This window comes from Doryrhamphus excisus, chromosome 3, assembly GCF_030265055.1.
Source record: "Doryrhamphus excisus isolate RoL2022-K1 chromosome 3, RoL_Dexc_1.0, whole genome shotgun sequence".
NCBI lineage: Eukaryota > Metazoa > Chordata > Actinopteri > Syngnathiformes > Syngnathidae > Doryrhamphus > Doryrhamphus excisus.
This window is the reverse complement of record NC_080468.1, coordinates 19,028,524-19,052,598: the sequence shown is the minus strand read 5'-3', so window position 1 is coordinate 19,052,598 and position 24,075 is coordinate 19,028,524. Positions and strand designations below refer to the sequence as shown.

The 24,075-nt window shown below is 40.2% G+C and overlaps 3 protein-coding genes across 4 annotated transcripts; 1 reads left to right on the top strand and 2 right to left on the bottom strand.

Annotated features, from left to right (window-relative positions):
* Positions 1 to 918: 918 nt before the first annotated feature.
* On the bottom strand, positions 919 to 11,001 carry tmtc1 (transmembrane O-mannosyltransferase targeting cadherins 1). The gene is made up of 19 exons (XM_058068537.1): positions 10,542 to 11,001; positions 9,892 to 10,069; positions 9,299 to 9,372; positions 9,018 to 9,194; positions 8,802 to 8,883; positions 8,141 to 8,244; positions 7,277 to 7,466; positions 7,002 to 7,123; positions 6,639 to 6,806; positions 6,374 to 6,487; positions 5,443 to 5,586; positions 5,020 to 5,128; positions 4,733 to 4,835; positions 4,435 to 4,570; positions 3,672 to 3,816; positions 2,862 to 2,999; positions 2,618 to 2,740; positions 2,366 to 2,443; positions 919 to 2,155 (listed from the first exon to the last, which is right to left on the bottom strand). Exons 1-19 carry the CDS (start codon positions 10,835 to 10,837, stop codon positions 2,030 to 2,032), a joined length of 2,607 nt encoding a protein of 868 aa, XP_057924520.1. The 5' UTR covers positions 10,838 to 11,001; the 3' UTR covers positions 919 to 2,029.
* gal (galanin/GMAP prepropeptide) lies at positions 3,223 to 23,732 on the top strand. Its single transcript, XM_058068565.1, has 12 exons — positions 3,223 to 3,317; positions 3,520 to 3,570; positions 3,735 to 6,858; positions 6,987 to 7,135; positions 7,283 to 7,447; positions 9,856 to 9,945; positions 21,857 to 21,977; positions 22,047 to 22,127; positions 22,597 to 22,651; positions 22,743 to 22,829; positions 23,128 to 23,199; positions 23,444 to 23,732. The coding sequence occupies exons 6-12, from the start codon at positions 9,935 to 9,937 to the stop codon at positions 23,488 to 23,490; spliced, it is 474 nt and encodes a 157-aa protein (XP_057924548.1). The 5' UTR covers positions 3,223 to 3,317; positions 3,520 to 3,570; positions 3,735 to 6,858; positions 6,987 to 7,135; positions 7,283 to 7,447; positions 9,856 to 9,934; the 3' UTR covers positions 23,491 to 23,732.
* On the bottom strand, positions 11,257 to 18,695 carry caprin2 (caprin family member 2). Of its 2 annotated transcripts, none has more exons than XM_058068544.1 (18): positions 18,551 to 18,695; positions 17,536 to 17,787; positions 17,383 to 17,445; positions 16,492 to 16,578; positions 15,933 to 16,171; positions 15,469 to 15,551; positions 15,174 to 15,251; positions 14,919 to 14,956; positions 14,576 to 14,761; positions 14,393 to 14,434; positions 14,211 to 14,336; positions 13,974 to 14,058; positions 13,553 to 13,602; positions 13,389 to 13,484; positions 12,841 to 12,940; positions 12,651 to 12,706; positions 12,178 to 12,229; positions 11,257 to 12,057 (listed from the first exon to the last, which is right to left on the bottom strand). In XM_058068544.1, exons 2-18 carry the CDS (start codon positions 17,770 to 17,772, stop codon positions 11,483 to 11,485), a joined length of 2,193 nt encoding a protein of 730 aa, XP_057924527.1. In that variant the 5' UTR covers positions 17,773 to 17,787; positions 18,551 to 18,695; the 3' UTR covers positions 11,257 to 11,482. The 2 variants fall into 2 exon arrangements, with proteins under 2 accessions (XP_057924527.1, XP_057924528.1); XM_058068545.1 differs by having other exon boundaries at positions 11,257 to 12,054.
* Positions 23,733 to 24,075: the final 343 nt, after the last annotated feature.

The window sequence follows — 24,075 nt, the reverse complement described above, 5'->3', positions numbered from 1 at the left end:
TACAGCAATTAGTTGACATGGTTTTCCCACTCCTCGGGTTTAAAGGGTGCCTTCTCCAGACGGGTTCATGGTTCTAAAAGCCACTTGAGAATAGTCTTAACCCTTGTATTATGTTACGGGTCAATTTGACCCGTTTCAGTTTTTGTGTTGACCAAAGTACTGTTTATCCTTTCTTTTTCTTCATGAAATTTTGTGACTTTTCCTCATCTAGGGTCATGAACACAAAAACTGAAATGGGTCAAATTGACCCGTAACATAATACAAGGTTAACTAGCATGATTTGTTATCATGCTAGCATAACTAGCATAACAAATGCTAATGCTAGCATAACAAATCATGCTAGCATAACTAGCATGATGCTAGCATAACTAGCATGATTTGTTATCATGCTAGCATAACTAGCATGATTTGTTAACAAATCATGCTAGTTAACCTTGTATTATGTTACGGGTCAATTTGACCCGTTTCAGTTTTTGTATTCATGACCCTAGATGAGGAAAAGTCACAAAATTTCATGAAGAAAAAAAGGATAAACAGTACTTTGGTCAACACAAAAACTGAAACGGGTCAAACTGACCCGTAACGTAATACAAGGGTTAATGTTTCACACTTCTGACATTCTTGGTAGCGTCTGTGTGTCTTGGGTCTTTATCCTGTTGTTTGTTCTCCATATTTGGCTCCAGAATGTCTTGGGAGTCTTGAGATTTAACTGTACCCTGCACAGATTAACGACACCCTGTGCGGAATGCAGCGAAGCAGCCTTAGAACAGAACCGAATCTCCTCCACCATGTTTTACAGCAGGTATGGCCTTTTCTCTCTATGCGCTTCATTTTTGCAGCTGTTCACAGAGCTGAAGCGACTCGGTATCGACAATTTTATTCACGTTCTTTCCTGTTGCTCCTCTCATCATTTGTCATTTCTGACATAACCACAAATCTGCTTTTGCAAAATAATTATTTGCTCACCAGCTTATTTTGTAGCCTCTTACACAGACATAAACAGTCCATTTTAATGGTAGGTTTATTGTAACAGAGATAGAATGTCAACACAAAATTAAGGTTATACATTGATTTGCATTTGATAAAGGGAAAGAAGTAATCATCCCATAACCTAAGACTATTTGGTATTTGGTGGAATAGCTGTCTATATGTGCCCTGTGATTGGCTGGTAAGCAGTCCAGGGTGTACCCCGCCTCTTGCCAGAAGTCAACTAGGATAGGCTCTAGCATAACCCCTTGACCCTAATAAGGATGGATAGGTGACAGGTATTGATAACTGAATAATTTCAAAATATGCACACCACAGCATTTGCATTGTTCCTCCTTGAAACGGTTTATATTCTACCAAAACAGCAGCAATTTCGGAGAAATATCCCCTGATCAAATCTCCAGGCTGCAGTGGTGTACACATCCCAAATAATGAATACCTAAAGATGCAGGTAAGCATGTTTTGGTACAGCTGATAAGCGGCGTCAAAGGACAGGTCCGGTCCGAGGTTGACACACACTAATCATGGACATGAATGATTTTTTTTCATTGGGACAGTTCGTTTGTTCCAAGAAGGAAGTACCCGGAGAAAACCCTTGCATACAAATAGTGTTGAGGTGGAAGCTGCTAAGGGCCGTGTTACTAGATTTTATATTTATTTAACTTGAAGAAATTAGGGAAAATTCAAAATACATTTTTGTTTTTAAATATAATTGAATATGTACACAGTATAAACATTCTACCCATCAAATAAATGATCAAGGGCCCCCAATGAATGAACATTCATTCCCATGATGCGTATGTAAACATGCGACTGGAACCGTACACTGCAGTATGTACTGCCCTGTTACAGTTCCTCACTTCAACCTGGACATCCTGTGGCTCAACTAATCCTCATGAGTCCAGAAAGTACTTAGTTCACCAACCCAGTGTCAGATTAAAAGGATCATTCAGCATCCCAGCTGCTGTCAAGGCTACCGAAGGTCAACTGGCGGTGAACCCTGTGAGGTTTCCGGGAAAAGAGCGCCGTCCGAGTGACTTGACTACGGCACCCCTGTCATCCTCCTCTCGAGGCGGTCCAACTTCTCCAGATTCTCTTTCAACAGTTTGGAATCAGGATTCAGACTCAATGCTCTCTGGTAGTACATCCTGGCTGCCGCGTAGTCTCCCTGGGTACACAAATACACAGCAGATGGGATGGAAGCCACTTGTATCCACTTTCTTAAAGTCTTGGTCTCTGGACAAAATAACAGCTCATAACATTGTTGATGTGAGTCACATAGTCTGGGGACCATCCGCCATCTTTAGATGATGGATTTTTTTCCATGTATTTCTGTTGTAGTATTCCACAAATTATAGAGTGAACAAACATGTTTCACCTTGATGTGTTGAATTCCTCCCATGTTCATCCATGCTTGGGACTGATCAGGTTTGAGTTCCACAGCCAACTGATAGCTCTAGGAAGAAAAGACACCAAATTTGTCTCTAGATCTGGTGACATTTCAATCCCCTTGGCTAAGGTTCTCTGCATGTAACCTAAAGGCTCCCTGCGGGTGACAGGGTGTCAACATGGCCGCCATTGTTGGCTGACCCAGGACGAGGCGTAGAGAGACAATGAGACAGAACAGTACCTCGAAAGCCAGGTCCAGCTGGTTCATCTCTCTTAGCTGATTTCCTTTGGAGAAATGCAACTCTGCTCTCACGGTGAGATCACTGGGATTCTGCTGCAAAGCCCTGTTCAAAGCTTCCAGAGCCTGGCACAAACACATACACTAAAGTCAAAATAAAGTAAGCCATCTTTAACTGAGAGACAGATTTTGGATTATTTCATAGGATATACAATGGATGGTTACAACGAACATATAGTGCACACACCTCTGTATGGTTGCCATGCTTGCTGTACATGGAAGACAGCAGGCGGTAACATTCGATGCAGCTGTCATCTCTAGAAATGATGTTGCGGGTCATTTTCTCTGCCTCTTCGGTATGACCAGCCATGGCTAAAACCTGAGCCTGGTTGGACACACAAGAAATGACCATGTGTTTAGATGCCAGTAGGCAATTTTAAGATTGAATTATTAGTTTCTCACTTGTTAGTTTCTTAATATGTAACATTTAGTGTCTTGTCTTTGGGTCAAATACAGTGTTTCATGTGATTTCTGAGATTTAAAACGTGTGGGGGAAGAATACTTTCAGTGACAGCAAGAGTGAGTGCTCCTCTCGCTATTAGACAATCTTTGACGTTTTCTCCGTGAAGTACAAGCTAGCAACTGCATAAAAGTTTGAAAAGCTCATAAACAAGCTGTTTGTTCTAAAACGTTTGGGCCTTGGGTAACTTTCGTCTTATTAAGTATCGTGTAAAAAAAACACTTCAAATTGTGTTCGCAAATCTTCCTGAATTATTACTTTGAATATGTTTGGCAACTTGGTGTGCTGTAGCTAGCAATACGTCCCCGTGTTTTAGCTAGCTACTTGTGTTTGGTATATTGAATATACATGTATAGAGATTAATTGTATTTTCTGTATGTTACAGTTACGACACACATACATGCACCTCGAAGCAAGCTTCACGAACGCAAGAAAAGTAAGAGTTTTTTCATTGGTTCGCTGCCCGTCTACTAGCATACAGTCACTTGTGGTGAGGCAGCTGGTTTACTGCTATTTGTGTGAATGTGCTATGCTAACCAGTGCCAGCCAAATGTCAGTGTTCTCTGGCTGTAGGCTCACAGCCTCCCTGTAAACCCGCAGGGCTTCATCGTAGTTGCCGGTGTTGTAGTACAGAGCTCCAAGTGGTACCAGGATCTCCACCTTCCTGGTCACTTGAAGTGCCCTGCAGGCAGAGGTCAAGAATCATGGTTACTGGTTTGGTTGTGTGTTATGATGTCACTGTCTTTTAAATGTCTTACAGCACCACAAAAGTGAGTACTCCTCATACATGTCTGCAAATACTTTATTACATCTTTTCATGGGACAACATTGATAAAATGACACTGTGATACTTGTATAACAGTGTAAATGTACTGTCCCCTTAAAATAACTCAACACAGAGCCATCATTGCTCAGACCAGTGGGAGTGTCATGGTCTGCCGACGCTGGTAGGTACAATTAATTTAGGGAAACGCAAATGCCAACTTGTGTTGTGACATACTGAAGCAGAGCATGATCCCTCCCATGGGAAACCGAGACCCAGGGCAGTATACCAACATAGTAATGACCCTAAACACACCAACAAGACCCAAGAACCTGAGGGGAACGGTGATGGACTGCCCAAGCATGTCTTCAGACCTATTGAGCATCTGTGGAGGTTACAACATTGTGTAACTGCGTTGTCCCATAAAATGATATAATACAATATTTGCAGAAATGTGAAATCACTTTTGTGAGGTACCATATAAAACTTCTGATAGGAAGTATAATCCAGCAGGCAAAGAAAAATGTGCAATGTTACCTCTTATACCAAAACTCTGCCTCTTTGTTCTTACTGGTGGAGCGGAGAAGGCGGCCCAGGTTCACCATGGCAACATAATGAACTGGTTTGAGATTAATGGCTTGGTGATAATGAGCAGCTGCCAGTTCCTCGTTTCCTGTTGAAGAGCAAGGCCAGTAAGTAAAATCAGAAACAGGTATGAATCAATGTAAGCGGACTCTTATGTCAAAAATAATTAAACACATGTTTTACAGCATTATAGCATGGTAAAAAATTACTTTCATTGAATGTCTAGATAGAACAGTATTGGCTAACTTACCAGTATCCACCAGAAACACTCCATAGTTATTATGCAGGTCTGAGCTGTCTGGACAATTCTCTATACCTTTCAAATACGTTTCATTGGCTTCTGCAAAGCGCTTCTGTGGAAGAATGCAAATATAAATGCATATATAAATTCAGAATGAAACCGTAAGCTGAAACTTCTTCTGAATAAGACAGATAAAACAGAAGCACCGTCCTCACAACAGGACACAAGCCTTCACTAGCCTCTGGAATTTAGAAACACTAACAATCACACTACGGACACTTTTTTTTTTTGGTTACCTGGTCAGCATAGAGCGACGCCAGACTGGAATAAGCATCAGCAAAATGTGGACCAAAGCTAATTGAGTCCTTCAGGAGTATCTCTGCCTCCTTCTCCTTCCCCTGTGACCTGGATCAGAACATCTTCACAGTTACGTTTATTGACACCTTCGTCAGCCCGCTGTGATCGTGATCGCTATTTTGTGGCTTTTTAGCAACGTGAGAAGAGTTACACCTTGCAAGTACTGAAAAGTAAGTGGACTCACGTTTAAAGCCTTGTCCTAGCAGACTGACATGTTCCCTTCATACATGTATGATAGTTAATACTAATCAAAACATAAGACTTTAACCACTTCCTCATTCATCATACAAGGTAAGCTAAAGCATGTGTCCATCCATTTTCTATACCGCTCGTCCTCATTAGGGTGTGTGCGTTTGACTTACTTGAGAAGGTTTCCCAGGTTAAAGAGTGCTCGATTATGCTGAGGGTTGGTGTCCAATGCTTTCCTGTAGTAGCGCTCTGCCTCCTCAGGGCTGTGTGTCAGAGTGCCAAGATTGTTCATAGCACTGGCATGCCGGGGATACAACCTGAAAAATTAAAATCATTTTAATGAGAATATATGTAATAAAGAAAAGTGAAGAAAATGGGGAATGGATTTACAGGCTAATGTGGGATGTATAATAGAATATATTTATGATGCAATCTGGATGAAGGGGCGAATGCAAGAAATTTTTGGTTTGAGTCATGTTGGCAAAACCCCTGTAGTCACCTTTACACGTGTATTACCAATATATAATGGACATAATAATTTTTCTTGGTGTGGCTATTGTCTCATCAATTGAACAATACTGACACCTAGTGACCAGTGTGGATCACTACACATTAGTGTGTCTTTCAATGCATTTTTTTTGATTCATTTAGGTTTGAAAATGCTTCATTGAGGCCCAAAAGACATAGTCACCTTTACACGTGTATTACCAATATATAATGGACATAATAATTTTTCTTGGTGTGGCTATTGTCTCATCAATTGAACAATACTGACACCTAGTGACCAGTGTGGATCACTACACATTAGTGTGTCTTTCAATGCATTTTTATTGATTCATTTAGGTTTGAAAATGCTTCATTGAGGCCCAAAAGACATACAATTTGCTCATATATGCATATTTTTATGAATTATAGGCAGTAGCCAACCACAAAACAGCATGATTTATCAATTAATGTATTCTGGAAAACTCATTGAGCGAAGCGTCAAAATTCAAAGTGCGATGTGGCGAGGGACGATTGTACGATTGTATTGTGTATTTAACATTTTCTATTTGCAATATAGATGAAACATTGTTAGACAGGTAAGAGGGCATAGAGTCAGACCTGAGGGCCATGGTGTAGTGGTAAGTGGCTTCTTGGTACCGACTGTTGTCCTTCAGGAAGTTGGCATAGTTGTAGTGGACTTTGGCATTGTGAGGCAAAGTCCGGATACCAGAACTGAAACAAGGAGGAAAATGAGTCAAATAAAAACAGTGATTGTTAATTGTCCAGATTCAGATTACGGTCCATGCATTCATTCAGAGATTAGGTAAATTTAGAGTGTGTACCTGCTCTGTTTGTTATATATTATTGTGACAAACACACACACCTGAAAAGGGCCTCCCTGGAGAGCCAGACTTGATTCTGCTGAAAAGTCTTCCAGGAGAAGAGCAAGAGGAGGAGCAGCATTGAGGCGCTAAGGACGGCTGTCCCCCAACGGCCAACCAGTGAACTTAAACGACTTAGACCATGAACCACCAGGATACAGTAACCCATACTTGCAGGAGGAGAGTCCAATTAGCACATTTATGGAAGAAGAGGAGAAAAATGTAAGAGGAACGATTCCTTCTTTTTGCTCTAGACTCTAATTTTTCACTTAATTCTGCACACTTCATAACTATGTGTTTTTAAAAAAGTGAAATAATAATAAAATATACTTCTGACTTTGTTAGAGTAGCCCACAGACACTCACCTGGGCATGTAAAGAACCCTCTCAGCCACAACAAATCCCACCCTGAAGAAAAGGTTACTCGCAGGAATGAAAGGAAACACCAAAAACAATATTCCCATCAACACCTCCTTGCTCTTTTGTCTCTAGAAAAAGGGGTGAGAAACAATATAGAGAAAATCACATCAAAAGTAAATATGATAGAAATCTTTACTGAATTAGTCAAGATGTTTTTTTATTAGTTATGGCAGGATAGTCAATTGTCAAATATCCAACAAGGGCGAACGAGGTGTATTTACCTGCAGGGATCGGATACAGTTGAGGCAGAGGGCGACCATCACCACAGCCAGTAGAACAGAGGCCACGTTGCGAATGTCACTCAGCGATTGGATGAGAGGAATGCTACCCACTTGCCAGTCATAGCACAGCACGATGGGGGCCAGCAATAGCCAGGTGTTGAAGTGCAACAGGTAAGAGTATGTCAAAAATCTGAGGACAAATGCACATGGTGGGCAAAGATGGAATAGACAACATCAACATCATAAAAATAATTTATTGTTTGGGATTCTGATTTGCTATTGTTACATATATCCTTATTGTTATCATTAGCTTAATAAGTAATGTGATGTTAGTCATGCGTATATAGAAGTTAGTTACCTTTATATGCAAATAAGTTACTAACACTGTTTTTATTATTTTGTATTTTGTATTAACATCACATTTATTAATTAAACCTTTCACACAGAGATGCTTAACATCTCCCACTAATACACAGTACCTCACAAAAGTGAGACCCTGCCTTACATTATTTAATTACATCTGTTGACACTGTATAGCTTGTATAACAATAACAAGTATACAAGAGAAACTTGTTGACATTAATATCTAACCGCTGGCAACAAAAGTGAGAACATTTATGCACCGCCCCCCACCCCTCCGATATAATAGTAGAGGAAACCCAACAAGCTTTTGATTCTCCCAACACTACTTTGGGAGGGACAATAGCAGACCAGCAAGATGAGACCATGGCAACAACAACAAAAAAAGACTACAACTCTAACTAAAGGTGACCCGTATATACAGGACATCAAAAAGATGGTCCAGTAGCCGAGCCAATTTCACCAGGATGCAACCATGAGCGAATACATGCACGTATTACTGACCTGGTGAGCAAGTAGGGAGCAAAGGAAGCGGGATTGTCCTGTTCAGAGAAAAGAGGCATGGAACCTCCCATCAACCACAGTCGAGCTGATATAACAGCCACTACCTGAAAAAGGTAACAAACATGATAGAAACATGATATAGTGCAACAGACATGTACATGCTGTTTTTCTGTGTTCCAGGGAACGGAGTGAGCCCTTTTCTCAGCGATACAGTCTCTTTGGGTGGAGGCGGGGCTAGTAACATACAATCACAGTGCAGACGTGTATAACGCAATAGAAATTACATTAGTAGATTGCAATATATTTTAATATATATTGTACTTTTCTTAAGTATAATGTTAAATTCTCATCTCATAGACCCAATCTGGTTTATCGCCTCATCTTGGGAACTCTCTCCTAACACCCCTAGTTATTCATGTTTTTATGACATCCATATTTTGTTCACACAATTAGACAGAATTAGGCAGAAGGCCACAAGTGTGTTGTGATCACTGCTTATTTAGTAACACGATGTTATGTTTACATCATATCAGACACACAAACTAATATTTTATTACCAACATGTTCAAATGATTGATCATTATGTGAAATAATTATTAATTACCATAACGACCAGTGTCATTAAATTGGCCAATTTCTAAAACACTGAATGCATACTCACATAACTAGAGACAACAAAGGCTCGTTTGATAAAGGGTGTCCATATATGGAAAAGACGTCTGAATCTGGATCCAGACAGGTGACTACAGAACAGAAAGACAAGAGACTCAAAATGATCTTTCCATTGTTGGACTATTAAGTACTGGATATGAAAATGATTCAAACAAAAACTAAATGTACTGTACAAAAAATAAAAAAGCATTGCCTTGGTGCTTACCTGAAGAAAGGCTTGCCGCAGAGCACTAGAGCATCATAGAACATGCACACGCCAAATACAGTGATACCCGTCTCCTTCACCAGCATGGCGCAAGTGCCTAGCAGTAAACTGGTGAGCAGAGACCCTGCTGAGACTGTCGAGGGTGCCGAGTCCTCACAGGCACTCACACCAACACTCCTGGGAGGGGAAAGCACAAATGAACCCGAATCGTCGTGGTCGTGAACATTAGGAAATGTATTCTGTCTACACAAGTAAACAGTGACGGTGTGAAGTCCATATACCTTTTATAGGAAAGGAAAGTCAGCAAGAACAGCAGACAGGCCAAGATGTCAGCCCGGCCCACTATTCCAGACACCTACAAAACAAGACAGACTTCACTAACTCTTGTAAGATGCACAATGTTACTTAATAACGAAATACAACTTATAGGTTCCAAATAGCCTATCCTGTAAATATGCTTTATGAAAACATAACTCAAACTGAGGGAAAAATTGTGGCAGAAATTTCGGATGTTATCCAAAAACACTCTAACTGGGGCGGACGCTAACCAAGGTTCCTCTGTAAATCACTAAATTACATCCCTTATGTCCTATAATGGTGAATTTAGCCACAAGAGTCACAAGTTTTGGCTTCATACGAGGAAAATAACTTCCCAAATGAATACAATTTGAACAACATAAACTGTTTACATTGTGATAACACATTTTTGTGGCCACTTGTTGCTAGGCAGAACCCATGGAGCTTCTTAATTGATGCCCCAAAGAAAAGAAAATAACATACATCACATATTAATATGTTTCTTCATATTATAACTCCATTGTCTCCCCTTGTCATACAGGAGGAGATGACTACATGATGTGTGTCATGAACTCACGGCCTCAGTGTGGACCGGGTGCACAGCAAACAGGACGGATGTGATGAAAGCCAGGTGAGGTTCTTTAAATACACATTGTTCACATGTGTGCATAAGCAGGCAGGTTACAGCGCAGTGCAAACACACATTGACCATGTGGAAGTACAGGGGCGTCATCCCGCCCAGCAGGATGTTCAACCTAAGATAGGGAGGGAAAGATACAGTAAAACCTCATATCCATGATGGATGTGCATTTGCATGATTGATGTGGTGACAAAATGAATGTTGGATGAATTTGCAGCGATATGACACCTTCTGTAAAGGTGGAAATATTCTGCTTTGAGGTTGTTTCTGACCAAAATTTGCATTAGTGTATTTTATTAATAAACCAAACATAAAAAATTAGAGGGGAAAAAAATCAGGCAATTTACAACAGTGATTGACTGTCCCCCATATTATAAAATTAAAATGACTTAACTATTGAGAGCATTATTAAATAGTCACCTGTAACCCAAAACTAAGGTGGCTGTTTTGTTCAGATGGATATACATCTATGTACCATTGTATATGGAGATGCAACATGGCTACCTTAATGACATTCAATGCTAACACTGTACCAATATAAAGATGGCTGTGTTTGTGTTGGTACCGATAGGGATGTAACAACTTACTTAAAGGTGAGAATGCAAAGCGGTCGGTAGGACTTGTGGCTCGAATTGTCCGACATCCTCTTGCCCCAAAAATCATTACGGAAGATGTTTTTGACACTGGAGCTCGGTAGGACGTCCGGGTTGTTGACGATAGCCCAAACATCGTCGTGCACCAACTCCCCATGGATAGAGTTGCTGTAGCATAGGATGCACAGTGCGGCTAAAGCCACATACCGACTCACAGTCCGTACCGTCTGTGGCCGTCCGGTGTTGGGAGGATGCTGGGTAGTATTTCTCTCCTGTCCCGGTGCTGTCATGACGGCCCTGACTTATCCACAGGCTCTTGTGGGATGTAAATCAACGGGGTGAGAGTAGATGCTTCGTCCATTTCGCGAGACAGGAAGTGTCCATGAAGGAGGTGAATTCGACGAGGACAATCCGTTGTCCGTGTTACCTTCAAATGCAGTGGGAAATTTTTTGATACTACGGTGGCCGACAGGGGCATACGCGCCGCAATCCAAACGCTTTTTTGGCGTTTTTTGCTGTTTAAAGCAAAATAATAATAATAATAATAATAATAATAATAACAGCTGCAAATACAAAAAAAGACCTGGGGATATCCCCACACAAGTCTGTTAAACACAAAGCTCAACATATATTATTGAGGCCCCCCCCCCATCCCACTCCTCACCAATGAGGTATGGTAAAAAAAAAATCCAATCACACAAACCTCACTGCTCATACTTTATTGAGGTACACAAAAGAGACCAGTTGGACATCTTTTTTTAAATTCAACATACTGGCCTTGTGTTCAACACCATACCCACCACCAAAAACAGTCCTTCCTTCCTGAGCTTTAACGAGTACCGGAAAAGCTTAATTGGTGACCTTTCACAACAAATACTCTCCAGAAATGTCATCCAGTTCCGCTTCGATACAAAACCCAGGAACCAGACAGGAGTTCAATCGTGGTAGAGCAGAAAGCCAGAAAAGGTACTGTACCTCCAGGTGCTTCCATAAATAGCGCCACGATGCAACCTCAGCCACACCTGATCTCCCTGGAAGAGAGGCAGGATGGCGTGGTTGCTGGCCGTCTCGTGATCCGGCGAGCCATCATTGGCGTACGCCGACACCATCACCTCTTCGTTGCACATTAGGTTGATATAAAGTGGCACGTTGATTGCGAGCTTAAGAATGTGAAATATGAACATGTAAGTGCCGTTAACAGGACAGGTGAAGCGACCGATGTGGCTGTCGTACATCTCGCCGAGGTTGCTATGCAGCTGATCAAAAACAATGGGCTGGTCTAAGTTGCCCGGGGAGAAATTGGCGGTGCGAGAGGCGGTGAATGCCACTCGCAGCGGCTGGGAGACGGGATAGAGTTGCATAGGGAGTAGAGCGGCGTGATGGTGGCCGCGAGGACTATGTGGAAATTCTAAGATGGAGACGGGGAGGGAATCACCATGTCCTGAATCCACCATTGTGAATTCGCCCTCACGCTCTGGGCTGCTAACCTTTGAGGACTCACTCCAGGCTGCTAAAAATAGAGTTAGAAAGGAATAGAGAATGTGTAGCAACAGATGCAGAAAATTAGACATGATGGTTCAATGGCGTCTTGATCATTTCCTACACACATTGCACCACTTCAATAACTTACCACTGGAATGATGCTCTCCTCCACATCCGTATATATGGTGGGATCCAGAGTTCTGTGAATACATCAAAAGCCCATGAAACACCTCCTTTCATCGGACTAGTATTTTTATTCATTCCAAATCAGTGAAGCAATCAAGCGTTTACAGCCAGCGACACCTGTTGAACGTGTGACAGGCGATCATGATCATAAGTCGGTCAGAATTCAAAAAGCCATTACCTACGCGTACTTGAATCACCCGTGTGCAAACAAACGCATGCAAATTTCCACTGTGAGCTCTTCCATACTACATGCCTCTGAGCTGAAAAATATGATATTGACATTTGGGAGATTTCAAATACAAGTATACATTTAAAACACATTATATATAGATATTACATTTTTCATGGATTAACTTTTAACTGTATGATTAATTATATGTATAGTATATGTTCAGACTTTGGTGAAGGATGTACAGAGCTCAGAGATGTACTTACTCTTGAAGCACAGAAGAGAGGGTCAGAGTTCTTGAGATGAGCCTGAATAGTTCCCCCTGCCAGACAAAAATTTGGTTCTAGAATCAAAATGTCGGGTAAATTGAAGTACATTCATAATTTATATACTGGCATTTCACAACTAACACTATCACAAGGCAATTTACACACGGTACATCCAGGAAAGACTTACCCCGTGGCTGTGACTGTTCTTCTGATGGAGCAAACTCGGGTGGTGTTTGAGTGCTAGACGTGGTGTACCTGGGCTCTACCTCGGCACCACTACCTAAGGCCTGAATTAAAAAAGAAAAAGTAATTGACTTGATTCTTCATTCATTATTTTGTACCATTCATGCAGGTAATTACCAGCAGACTTGAGGCGGTGACTTTACAACAAACTAGGGCTGTAACTCATTACTATTTTCTTAGTCGATTAATCAATTAGGCCCTAGACAGACCCAATCAATATGAAGCAAGTCCTAACACTGAATGTAAAATGTAAATCACAGAGTCAAAGCTGATTTATATGAATATACTGCCATATAATGCTATGGATGACGACAGAAAATAAAAGTGTGTATGTTGGGGGTGGATATATTGCAGTTATTGTGACCTTCTTCATGGATATGATTGTCGCTCTAATATCAGTTTTGTATAGTCAGTACCCGTTAGCAACAAGAGATCGCCAGCTCTTTGTAGCCAAACAATGACAAGGAAAATGTTAAGTGTGTTAAATCTTACATCGGAGGAAAGCTCCAGTCCATAGCTTTTTAGGTACTGATCGCCATTTGTCAGACTGCTTTTTCGTTCGAGAAGCCTGGTGGAGATTGGGGTGGACTGCGAGAGAAAAACAATTAAACTTTAGCCACAAATCTGACAACAATCACAGCTGGTTGATCGCTTACATGCAATTCCTTTGGATGGGCATCACTTGAGCTTCTTGAATGTCTCTGAGCTGTTTGGAGAAGGAAATCACACATTGAGAAACGTTACTCGCCAAACACTATGTAACACTTTATATTTATATTCAGCATTCATTGTAGGAAATTGCATCAGCCCATGCTTGTCTCACTCTCCCTCAAAACATACCGTTTTAAATCACATTTGGACGATATCTGATTGCAAAAACATAGTTAATGTTTGTCTGAAAACATGCATAATAATCTGAATAAAATGTCAATGTTTGGCATTGTCGCAAAAACTAGGCGACACTATATACAGAGGAAAAATTGAATAAACATTCAGTAAAGACTACACCAATTTGTACAGTGCAGATCAGAAGTCAAACCAAATTTGAGAGTATAGCAATTTCCATGTCAACATTACCCAAAGGAGAGGACGATTCAGATGGCGCCCTTTTCAATCTCGAGTTTCCATCATCTGGAAATGACTCACAATCCAGAAGAGAATTCTGCACACCAATTTCAAATCTTTAACAAAAAAAAGCGGACGCACAAGGGGAGTGTATCTAACCCACCACCCCACCAGATGAGTCCATGTCTTGTATTGATTTTCTAGTGTACCGGTATACATTATGTCATCAATAGCTACTACATATCCCACCTGCATAAAACTGAAAGAGCCACAAATATTCATCATTAGATTTTCCAAGTGCTGTTTCCTCAGGATAGGGTCTTTGGATAAGGTTGACAGGGAGCTTTTTAGTCCGGGTAAATCCATGTGGTCATCCTGTCAGGAATCAAAATCAAATCATTTTCTTAAGATGCTGTTGATTTTATACTCACAGTCTTGGTAGTTTGCCTTCTTTTAGTTTTCCTTTCTTTTTCCTGTTAAAAAAAGCCAAAAAAACATTTAGCATTCATGTATCGTGTGGTAGAAAATTACATGCAGTGGTTTTGTGTTTGAGTTCGTAAGAAGTATTACAAAAAAAAATAATAATAATAATAATGACACCAAATCTAAGCTACCTTTCTGCTGCCAGCCGTTTTGCTTTTGTCAGTAACTGGGACTTTGGGGATCAAGGTGGCTGCTCCTTTCCATGGCTTGTGGACTGCAACTTTAGGTGACGTGCCTCCATCTGAATCCCAGCAGTCAGGAGGTTCCTCTACGCTCATGACCTGGAACTCGCCCTTCCGGTTCAGAGCAGCTAGAGTCTTTATAAACACACAAATAACTGTCAAGAAACCGACATACCCACAAACTCAGTATATTGAAATGTAAAATTTAATGCAATTCCTAAAATCTAGTAGAAATGGCAGAATTATATAAAATAATTATCCATGTAGTATAATCAAGCCAAGTGGTATTTACCTCCCCCGAAACTTCAGAGGGTGTCATCTTTGATATGTCTGTCAGATGCAAACAGATGAAAATACGTATATTTTAACAAATTACAAACAAACAGGTGCTTGTTACGAAGGCCATTGTCGGTAGGAACTTCAAAATGAGTTCGAGATCATGTGCATTAAAGTTAGATTTATTGATTTATTTTTATTTATTAGGATGAGTTGTCCGTCACATATGTGAGTCAGTGAAGGTAACCACTTCATATCAGTTTGAACTCACCTGGAGTCTTTTTGGAAGGAAGACAAGTGAAGTATTTGCAGTTCAGCAGTCTGGTGAGATCCTCTTTGAGCAGTTTAACTAGACAAAAAAAATAGAATATTGGAAACTTTGCAAACATTACAAGTCATTTGATACAGTACATTACTTAAGAATAGTCTGGAATATATCATTGAGAAAGAATTTTAGTTACAGAAATTGGGAAAGTATTTTGCCCCTGAATATGGAATATGAATAGTATGTCATATTAGAAATGACAAGTCAATTACGTATCTATACATCATATTTTCATACGCACATGTCGATCCAGCCACAGGTTTGTCTTTTCCCTCCAGAAGGTCCATGTAGATCAGAGTTGCTTGCTCCATCCTCTGTGCTAAACTTCAACACATGAAAAACTCCATACAAATTAGTCTTATAAAGTAAATTAAAAAAAAAACAGTGACTTTGTCAAATTGACCAATAACGCTAAATTACAGTTTTCTTTAAATTTTACGATCCACCCTGTCTATACAAGTGTAGACTTAAATGTGTCCTTTTTGAGGGGACCAAAATGTTCTGGATCATCTCTAAGTCATGTTGCCATAAGCTTTCCATTCATCTCCTGGTTATCTGAACCTATGCGGTATTAAATACATTTGCCGTAATTGATACAAACTGATAAACTGATACAAAATGCATATGTGCATGAAATAAGACAAACGTATTGCCAAAGAGAAACAAATATAAATATATACCAATCTCCAAAGAGCCAAAAATCACCTTAAACTGTTATCCTGCCTCATTGCAAGCAAGTTGGCAAGCTGGCTCAGGTTGTGCAGTTTCTGGGCTGGAAGGTAGGGTGCCTGGTTGAGTCCGTTAAGCAGGTCTTTCTTTACATGCTCCTCCTCTAGGCTGCTAAGGAGGTGCTGGATCTGAAGCACTATGTTTAGCTGCCTCTTCTCTTCCTCCATCCTCACCACTTGCTCACGCTTTACTGCTCTCTTCTGCGACCTCAGCAGCTGTGAAGACATAGACAGTCAAGCAGTTTTGGAAAAAAAAGACATTAGCTATGGGATATTCAATATCCATATGTAAGGATTACTGTAATGCGAATGTTGCTCATATAAGCAGCAAAAACCCTTGGCATGCTTACATTCGCTCACGTAATAAAGACCCTATTTAATAACGGTAATTATGTCTAACCAACAAAAGGTACGATATCAACATCTCCCGCGTTACAGCTGTATCACAACTTCTTTTTCCAAACTACAGCACAGCAATTGTTCATCTTTTGTAGGCGTTGATGTAAATAGGCAAGAGAAAATATCTCCATTCTTACAGTTTGTGTCAAGCTTTCCAGGGTTTTGTGTAGCTCCTGAGCAAACTCCAGATTGTGCACCACCCGCTCATATTTATCAACGGCGGCCTAAAAATCAAAACAAAAACCCTTACAGTCATAGTAAAATAACTTTTTCAGTCCAGAGATGTCCTCCCCCGTGTTGTCACAATGCTCCTTGGCAAAATACACAATGTTGCAGTGCCCCATTTCAAAATGAACATGCATCTGAAGGGTAGCAGCAAAATTGGCCATTTATTGTGAACTTCCAGTAGCTGACCAAGGCAGCATGTTAAAAGTAGTTATTTGCTGCTGCAGAATTCAGCATTCCACATATATAGGATCCCAATAAGACCCACACATCAGGGGAACGAATTCAAGGTGGTTTTGCACAAAAAGAAGTTACGGCATTTTCTGTCATTCGCCATGATCTCACAATCTCACAAGGGAGGTAAAGTTCCGTTCAATGGGGAATGGCAGAAAGACCAAGGTGGTAGGCCGCCTAAGTCGCCACCATGCATGCGTCCCGTGCATGCGTGGGTTTTCTCCGGGGACTCAGGCTTCCTCCCACATACCAAAAACATGCTAGGTTAATTGACAATAGGTATGAATGTGAGTGTGAATGGTTGTTTGTCTATATGTGCCCTGTGATTGGCTGGCCACCAGTCCAGGGTGTACCCCGCCTCTCGCCCGAAGACAGCTGGGATAGGCTCCAGCACATAAACGAAAGAAAATGAATAAATTAATGCACATTTGAGGGAATGACAACTAGAGATGTGATTAAATGAAGTCAAGTGACACACATTTATACAGGTGCAACATCTAGAACAGTGCACTTCAACCCATTTTGAGTCACATTTATACATTTCATGCTATTTCAAAATCTGGACTCACCATTTGGTCTTTATTAAGAGTCTCACCACAGTCAAGCCTCTTCTTATAGTCCTCCAGTTTCAGCTGTGGCAGCATGACAAAAATCTGTCTGTCTGCAACACGCTAACATTCAAACATCTTTTACCACATACGAAGGGCATTGCTGCCGCCTACCTTCTTTTTCTCCAAGTTGCGAACTTTATGTTTGAGGCAAATAAGGCCGTCTTCTATGTAGCTTTCATACCCGTGATAGGCTGCGGGGAATTCAAAGCTCTCCAAGACGCACAGGCTGGCGGGAACATCTCCCTTTGGGCTTCCAACCATCACGGTGTCTTCCCGTCGTTCCTTGCTCTCCGGCGACTCAGAGAGATGAGTGACACCCATCTTTGGAGATGATGGAAGCTGCACCATTGTTCGGCTCCACCCCTAGAAATGGGGGGACACGCGAGTTTCATGCATTCATTTTCTATACCGCTCATATTCGTTAAGGTATGCTGGAGCCTATCCCAGCTGACTTCAGGCAAGAGGCAGGTTACACCTTGGACTGGTCAGCAGCCAATCACAGGACATACACAAAAATGTTGTGTTTTTCTGTCACTCTTCATTGTGGATAACGGTGTATATTAAATATGATGTCATATTTTAGGTTTAAAAAATGTGTGGAATTGTGTGGCAGGAAAAAAAAATATTTTTTTTATTTTTGTGTTTATTGTCACTGAAATATTAAGAATCCTGAATGCATGGCTAAAAATAACAAAGGCTAAAATATGTATATAAAACAGTAAACCAACTATACCACCACCAAATAATTTTAAAAGAACTCCTGAAATATGACTTCTAGAGGTGGACTTCCAACAGACCTGAAATTGTGGTATCGATGTGATACCAAATAACACCAGCATTTTTGTCGCCGATACCAATTCTCAGCAATTAAGCAGCTCCACAGCTACAATTCATATGAAACCGTGTGTAAAGTACCTTCACGCAAACGGCATTATTTATAATCATAATAATAATAATACGGCACTGAAGTGAATAACAAGAGAAATATTCGATTCAAAGTCGCCTCGAACTTTTTGTAGGAAACGTCGTCGGAGCAGAGCTAATCAATCCACAATTAACTTTAGCCAACAGGACACCCGGTCCTACTCAAGGAAAGATGGTGGCTATGGCGTCAAAGGCTGCCTACCTCGTTTCTCCGTCTTGGGGGTTAATTCCAGGCAGGTGACGACCACGTCCAAACCAAACTGACTCCTACTCGTTCTAAGTGAGAGGGCTTCTGGGTCTGGTATAGCCCTTATATACATACTTCCGGTTCTGCTTTTCGGATAGCTGCGATAAGATGGAGTGGATAACTGCACACTGCCGATATTGGTGATCAAGTTTGATATTCTAACCCGTATGAATCCAGTAGCACTTTGAAAGTCTAAAAACACAGCTTTGTGCTAGACTTTAACTCATTAAGAGAGCTGGGGGGGTCGATTCAACTATCGATAGTGTCGATACCAGGGTCATATCGGCATTGGATACATGTTTGTTTTCACACTCACAAATATTCGTGTGTTTTTGCAAGCAGGTTCTAAGCACTCCACACACAGATGCCCGAGCAGGGAATCGAACCCACATCTTCCCTGTCTCCTGACTCTGTCACCTACATGCTAACCATATTTACATTATATATTGCTAAATTGTCCACAGATTTTTTTTCTCCATCCTATCATACATTGGCAGAGATTTTAAACATTATACATCTCAAATATTGATCAAAAATCGGAGGAGTGAACTGTACGCACTCTAAATGAGACATACAGGAAATAACGTAGAACAAACTGATCAATCACAAGGTTCGATTTCGGGGGAGAGCATAATCCAGGCTGGTGTAAGACAAATGTGTCATTGCTAACACGGCTAACATACATTCATTCAACATTTGTAGAAAAGCTAGCCTGTTTTCTTACATGGTATCCATTACCACAATGGCAATTGACAATTGAATCTGTCGTTTATATGTTCGGTATTCCCTCGTTTATTGCGGTTAACTGGTTCTAGACCCGGCTGTGAAAAGTGAATCTTAATGAAGTAGAATTCCTTGTTTATAAATAGAATAAAACCTGTTCACAACCTTTTTTTTTAACATTATTAGAGCCCTCTAGCCATGAAATAACACCCCTATAGTCAACACCCTTGACAATGGTGGCTACTCTTTCATCAATGTAACATTACTGACACCTAGTGACCAGTGTAGAATACTACATCTCACATTTTTGTATCATCTTTGTATGTCTATGGTAATGGTAATGGTTTTATTTCATTTGAACATGCATCAGATTCCAATTGAGTGCATCCCATAATCAGTTCCCAGTTCCACATGTCCAAAAGGAGTAGGAAGAAGCAAAGCTTATTAAATCCTATCCTACATCTGGTACTTTTACAATCAGTAACTGTTACATTTGTTCACTTCCTGCTTTCCTAATAATTTTTTTAAATAACTTTATTTCATTTATTTATTTATTTGTTTATTTATTTATTGTCACGTACCAAAGTACTTCATATCGATATCTATTTTCATTCATGTAGCCATTTTATACTTGAAAATGCTTCATTTAGGCCAAGAATACGTCAAATCGGTTTCAATATAATGCATATTTTTGAGTGTTCATTGGCCATAGTCGACCAGGGTGAAATACGGTGGCAAGTAAAACAGAAGTGTAACTTTAAGAACATGAGATGGTGTTTTGTTTGTGGTTCCAGCCCCGTGACGGTCAATACATAGGCCTGAAGGCTACATCTTAATATTGTACTCTTAATTCATTCTCACACGCCAGGAGAAAATTGTGCACTTTTCTTCACTTTTTTTTTTTTTTTTTTGCAATTACCTTCTGCTTCCAAATAACACATAATTGTGCTAACGATGTAATATGTTTGGATGACTGTCGTTTCCTTTTGAAGTCGACCTAAATGGTGAGTGATTAAGTGTAATTTGCACATATTAGTACAAGTGGGTGACAGAGTGACGTCAATCATTTAAGGGTAGACTTAATGCTTTTTAGTAAGTCATTCTCATCTGATTGGTTGGAGTAAGAGCAAGCTATAATATTGCTGGATATACTTGCACACAGCCTGTTTATTATGCATCTCATTATATATACTTCATAATTCTGTATTGTTTGTATGGCCTGACTTCTGAAGTAGGACGGAACAATGAGGCACACTTCATAATCATTCATAAACACAGCCGGAAATCCACAAATGATTTAATCCAGCTATATTCAAAGACAAGTATCCATACTAAATATAGTCATGAATGGCTTTGGAATGAAATTTAAGAACCACAATATGGTTTGAATTGACAAAGAAGCAGGATTGAAGAAAACCAGAACACTCGTAAAGATAGGTGGGAGGGAACCGTGGTCGGGGCTGCAGTGTCGGAGAAACATGACCCTTGACTTTAGTACAAACTGGACAAATACAGTAGTAAACTTCGTAAGGAACAAGGATCAAATGAGAGACATAACATACAAATGTTCGTAATATCAGTTATTATAAAAATGATAACGTCTCACATTTCAGTCTTTTACTCCTGTTCTTCGCCGTCCTGTTCTGTTTGATGATATTTGTCCTTGCACTGTGTGTCCTCCAACAGAGTCATGTGATTATGTGTGATTCCAGTTACCATCAGTAGTACCTGTGACAGGAAATACCCAGTGGGCGCTGGCTGGCGTGGCGGTCTATGAGAAAAGACATATCAGTCTTTATTTTGACTATTGTATGGAACATGTCAATTATAATCATTTCACGGTGAATCATTTAATAGCAACATTTACAAATTTACAAATTTCCCCACTGAGGGACGAATAAAGGCATATCTTAATTTTTCCTCTGCTGTGAGGATTATTAGCATGAAAGACTAATTATGTATATTATGTATAATTGTATACACAGTGCCAGAAAGGTTGGCCAGTGACCGTTCTGAAGTCTCTTTCAGGATTGTGTGTTTTGCGCTGCTTAGTCATATGAGTCCTACAACAAAAGTGTTTGATATAGTCTATCCATCACATCCATTTTCTTCTTCTTCTTCTTATCCATCAGTCTAAGGGTTCGGACTTTCCTCAGCACCACTTCATCCAGCTCTCCTGGACGTCCCAACACCAGTTGAGACTCTGCAGTCATCTCTGCAGTATTGAAACATTTATCTCACTATCGCTCGAGAAAGACAAAGTGTAAATGATAGCTTGTCCAGGACGTTTTGTCATGTTTGTGTTTTGTTTTATGAACTTATTCATTGTCTTGTCGTAAAACAGAAGTTTCACCAAAACTACATGGCTGCCATTGGCTGCCATAAAGTCAAAACCCAGCTGATGATGACAATCCAACAACCCAAAGGACAAAGTTGCCAGTTTTTCACGATTATTGATATATAACCCCTACCGCCCCCCTTGGCTAAAATGTGATCATTACGTGATGTCATGGGATTGTGCTTTCTCTTATACGTGAGGAGAGGGCTGCTGACGCTGAGCAGGAGGACAATAAAAGGTGAATGGAGTGTCCGTTTCCTCACTCAGCCGTTCCAGCTGGACCCAAGGAGGAGCAGACAGCGTTTTACCATCTTTACCAAGGTAAGCTACGTATACTTATGAATAAATATTCCTCTTCTGAACCTCAATGGGTTTTTACTTCCTCCTTAGATGAACAGGTGCTTTTGGATTTTGTGTGCGACACTCATCTTGTGTGGAATGTTCTCTGACACCATCCAGCTGGTTATTGCGGTAAGTTGCAAATATGCCGTTTCAGTTTATTTCATCAGTACTTCACTGAACAAGTTTAATACATGTGGTTGAAAGCAAAAACTAACAGGTCATTCTCTAATAAATAAAATAAAAACTCTCTCTCTAGCTAACAATGGCGGTCTTATTATCTTTATTGCTATTGTGACAAATGCGTCACGTCAGGCTTTCCAGGTTTTTTCTATGTCTGGTTCGTTGATGAGCTATAGTAAAGTACAGTTTAAGGTTTTTTTTTTGTTTTTTTCATTTTTAATTTTGTAATTTTTTGTCCCGTATCGAAGTACGAGGTGATATGCCCATCCAATGACATTATGTGTACCATAGTAACTGTCCATATAGTGATATATATATATATATAGCACATCATGACTGGTTCAAGACTCTTCATCCAATATCATCCATATCATCCAATTGTGATATGAGATTCATGCCTTCCCATTTGATCCTGCAGACAAAGGAGAAACGAGGCTGGACTCTCAATAGTGCTGGCTACTTACTAGGTCCACGTAAGTACTTAGTGCACATGTACTGTTCAGCATGCAGTATTGTTATACAAACCCCCAAATTCACACCGGTGTACTGTTGGTATACATACAGATGGAATACACGGACATACAGTATTGGGAGACAAGCCTGGTCTGGCTGGCAAGAGAGACATGGACCAGGAGGAGGACTTCAGAACAGGTTGGTGTGGATGTTATGACATCCATTTTACATGCTTTTCTTCCGTTTATGTTAGGGTTCATGTTTCCCCCATTGAACCGTAGCTTTGCACTCATGCAGCCCCAAAAATCAGTTACATTGAGCTGACATTTATTTTGGTTACGTAGCCGTTACACTTTATTGCTAATTACAATAGCAGCATAGACACAACATCATGGGTTCCAGTACTGGGCTCCTACGGTTTTAAATGGTTAAAAGTGTTTTACTTTACTATACCGATACTTCAAAATATGAACATTATTTGTTGCTGTTTTCACAGGTAGCCAAAGGAAAGCAGATGAGGACATTGTCGACACTGTTATTGACTTCCTGTCATATCTCAAATTTAAAGGTACTGACAGCCGTCCCTCTACACTTGACAAATATAAAGCATTCAAAAAACACATTCAAAGACATTGAAGCAATGTAGTATTCCACACTGGTCACTAGGTGTCAGTAATGTTACTGTAATGTAGGACTAAATAATCACATATGTATCTCTTCTGTTCTTGCAAGCTGCTAATCAGGTTTTAGTACCATTTTTTACTACTGCAGTATTTTCAAGTATGCTCTGAAATATTGTTTGTAATTTGCAGAAATGGTTGCCTTGAAAAGCTTGGGGTCATCTGTGACATCGGATTAAACGACCCACCCATCGACGGTTCACACGCTTCTACTCAACTGTTTGGACTGAAATAACTGTTGTTAACTGTTACTTGTCACAATAATAACCAGAATAATAGTAATGACCATCAGGTTGAGCTTGGTTGTCTCCCAGTACAGACATGATGATATTTTATGAATAACATGATGCAGTTGAATCCAGACCACCATAATGTAATACTTCCCAGTGTGCGTATAATCAGCTTGACAATGGGGTGAAATAAAGAAACAAAAATGCACTGGATACTTATTTGGTTCATTGAAACCTTTATATGTAAGCACGCTCTCATTACAAATGACAAGCATTTAGCAGCTAGCTAGACCAAACATGGGCAAATTACATTCATGCCACATGATCATGAGAATTTTTGAACCACACACGAAATAATCCAATGGTTTCTGAAACTAAATTGTATTAATAGTTAATTTAAAGATACACTATTTCATCATTACGTTTCTTAAAGACACGCGATTTGTAGTTGTTAATGTCATTAACAACTAGTTCTTTTTTTTATGAACGGAATGAACGAGGTCCCCTAAAATACCCGTTCAGTTCGTTCAATTG

Coding starts and splice junctions, on each gene's coding strand:
- gal (XM_058068565.1), top strand. Junction 22,128..22,596: donor CCATCCAGCTGGTTATTGCG/GTAAGTTGCAAA, acceptor TTGATCCTGCAG/ACAAAGGAGAAACGAGGCTG. Junction 22,652..22,742: donor TGGCTACTTACTAGGTCCAC/GTAAGTACTTAG, acceptor GTATACATACAG/ATGGAATACACGGACATACA.
- caprin2 (XM_058068544.1), bottom strand. CDS start 17,772: ATGGTGCAGCTTCCATCATCTCCAAAGATGGGTGTCACTCATCTCTCT. Junction 16,172..16,491: donor TGGAAAGCTTGACACAAACT/GTAAGAATGGAG, acceptor ATGTCTTCACAG/CTGCTGAGGTCGCAGAAGAG. Junction 13,603..13,973: donor TGAATCGTCCTCTCCTTTGG/GTAATGTTGACA, acceptor TTCTCCAAACAG/CTCAGAGACATTCAAGAAGC.
- tmtc1 (XM_058068537.1), bottom strand. CDS start 10,837: ATGACAGCACCGGGACAGGAGAGAAATACTACCCAGCATCCTCCCAAC. Junction 8,884..9,017: donor TGCGGCAAGCCTTTCTTCAG/GTAAGCACCAAG, acceptor TCTGTTCTGTAG/TCACCTGTCTGGATCCAGAT. Junction 2,444..2,617: donor AGCTGGACCTGGCTTTCGAG/GTACTGTTCTGT, acceptor TTTTCTTCCTAG/AGCTATCAGTTGGCTGTGGA.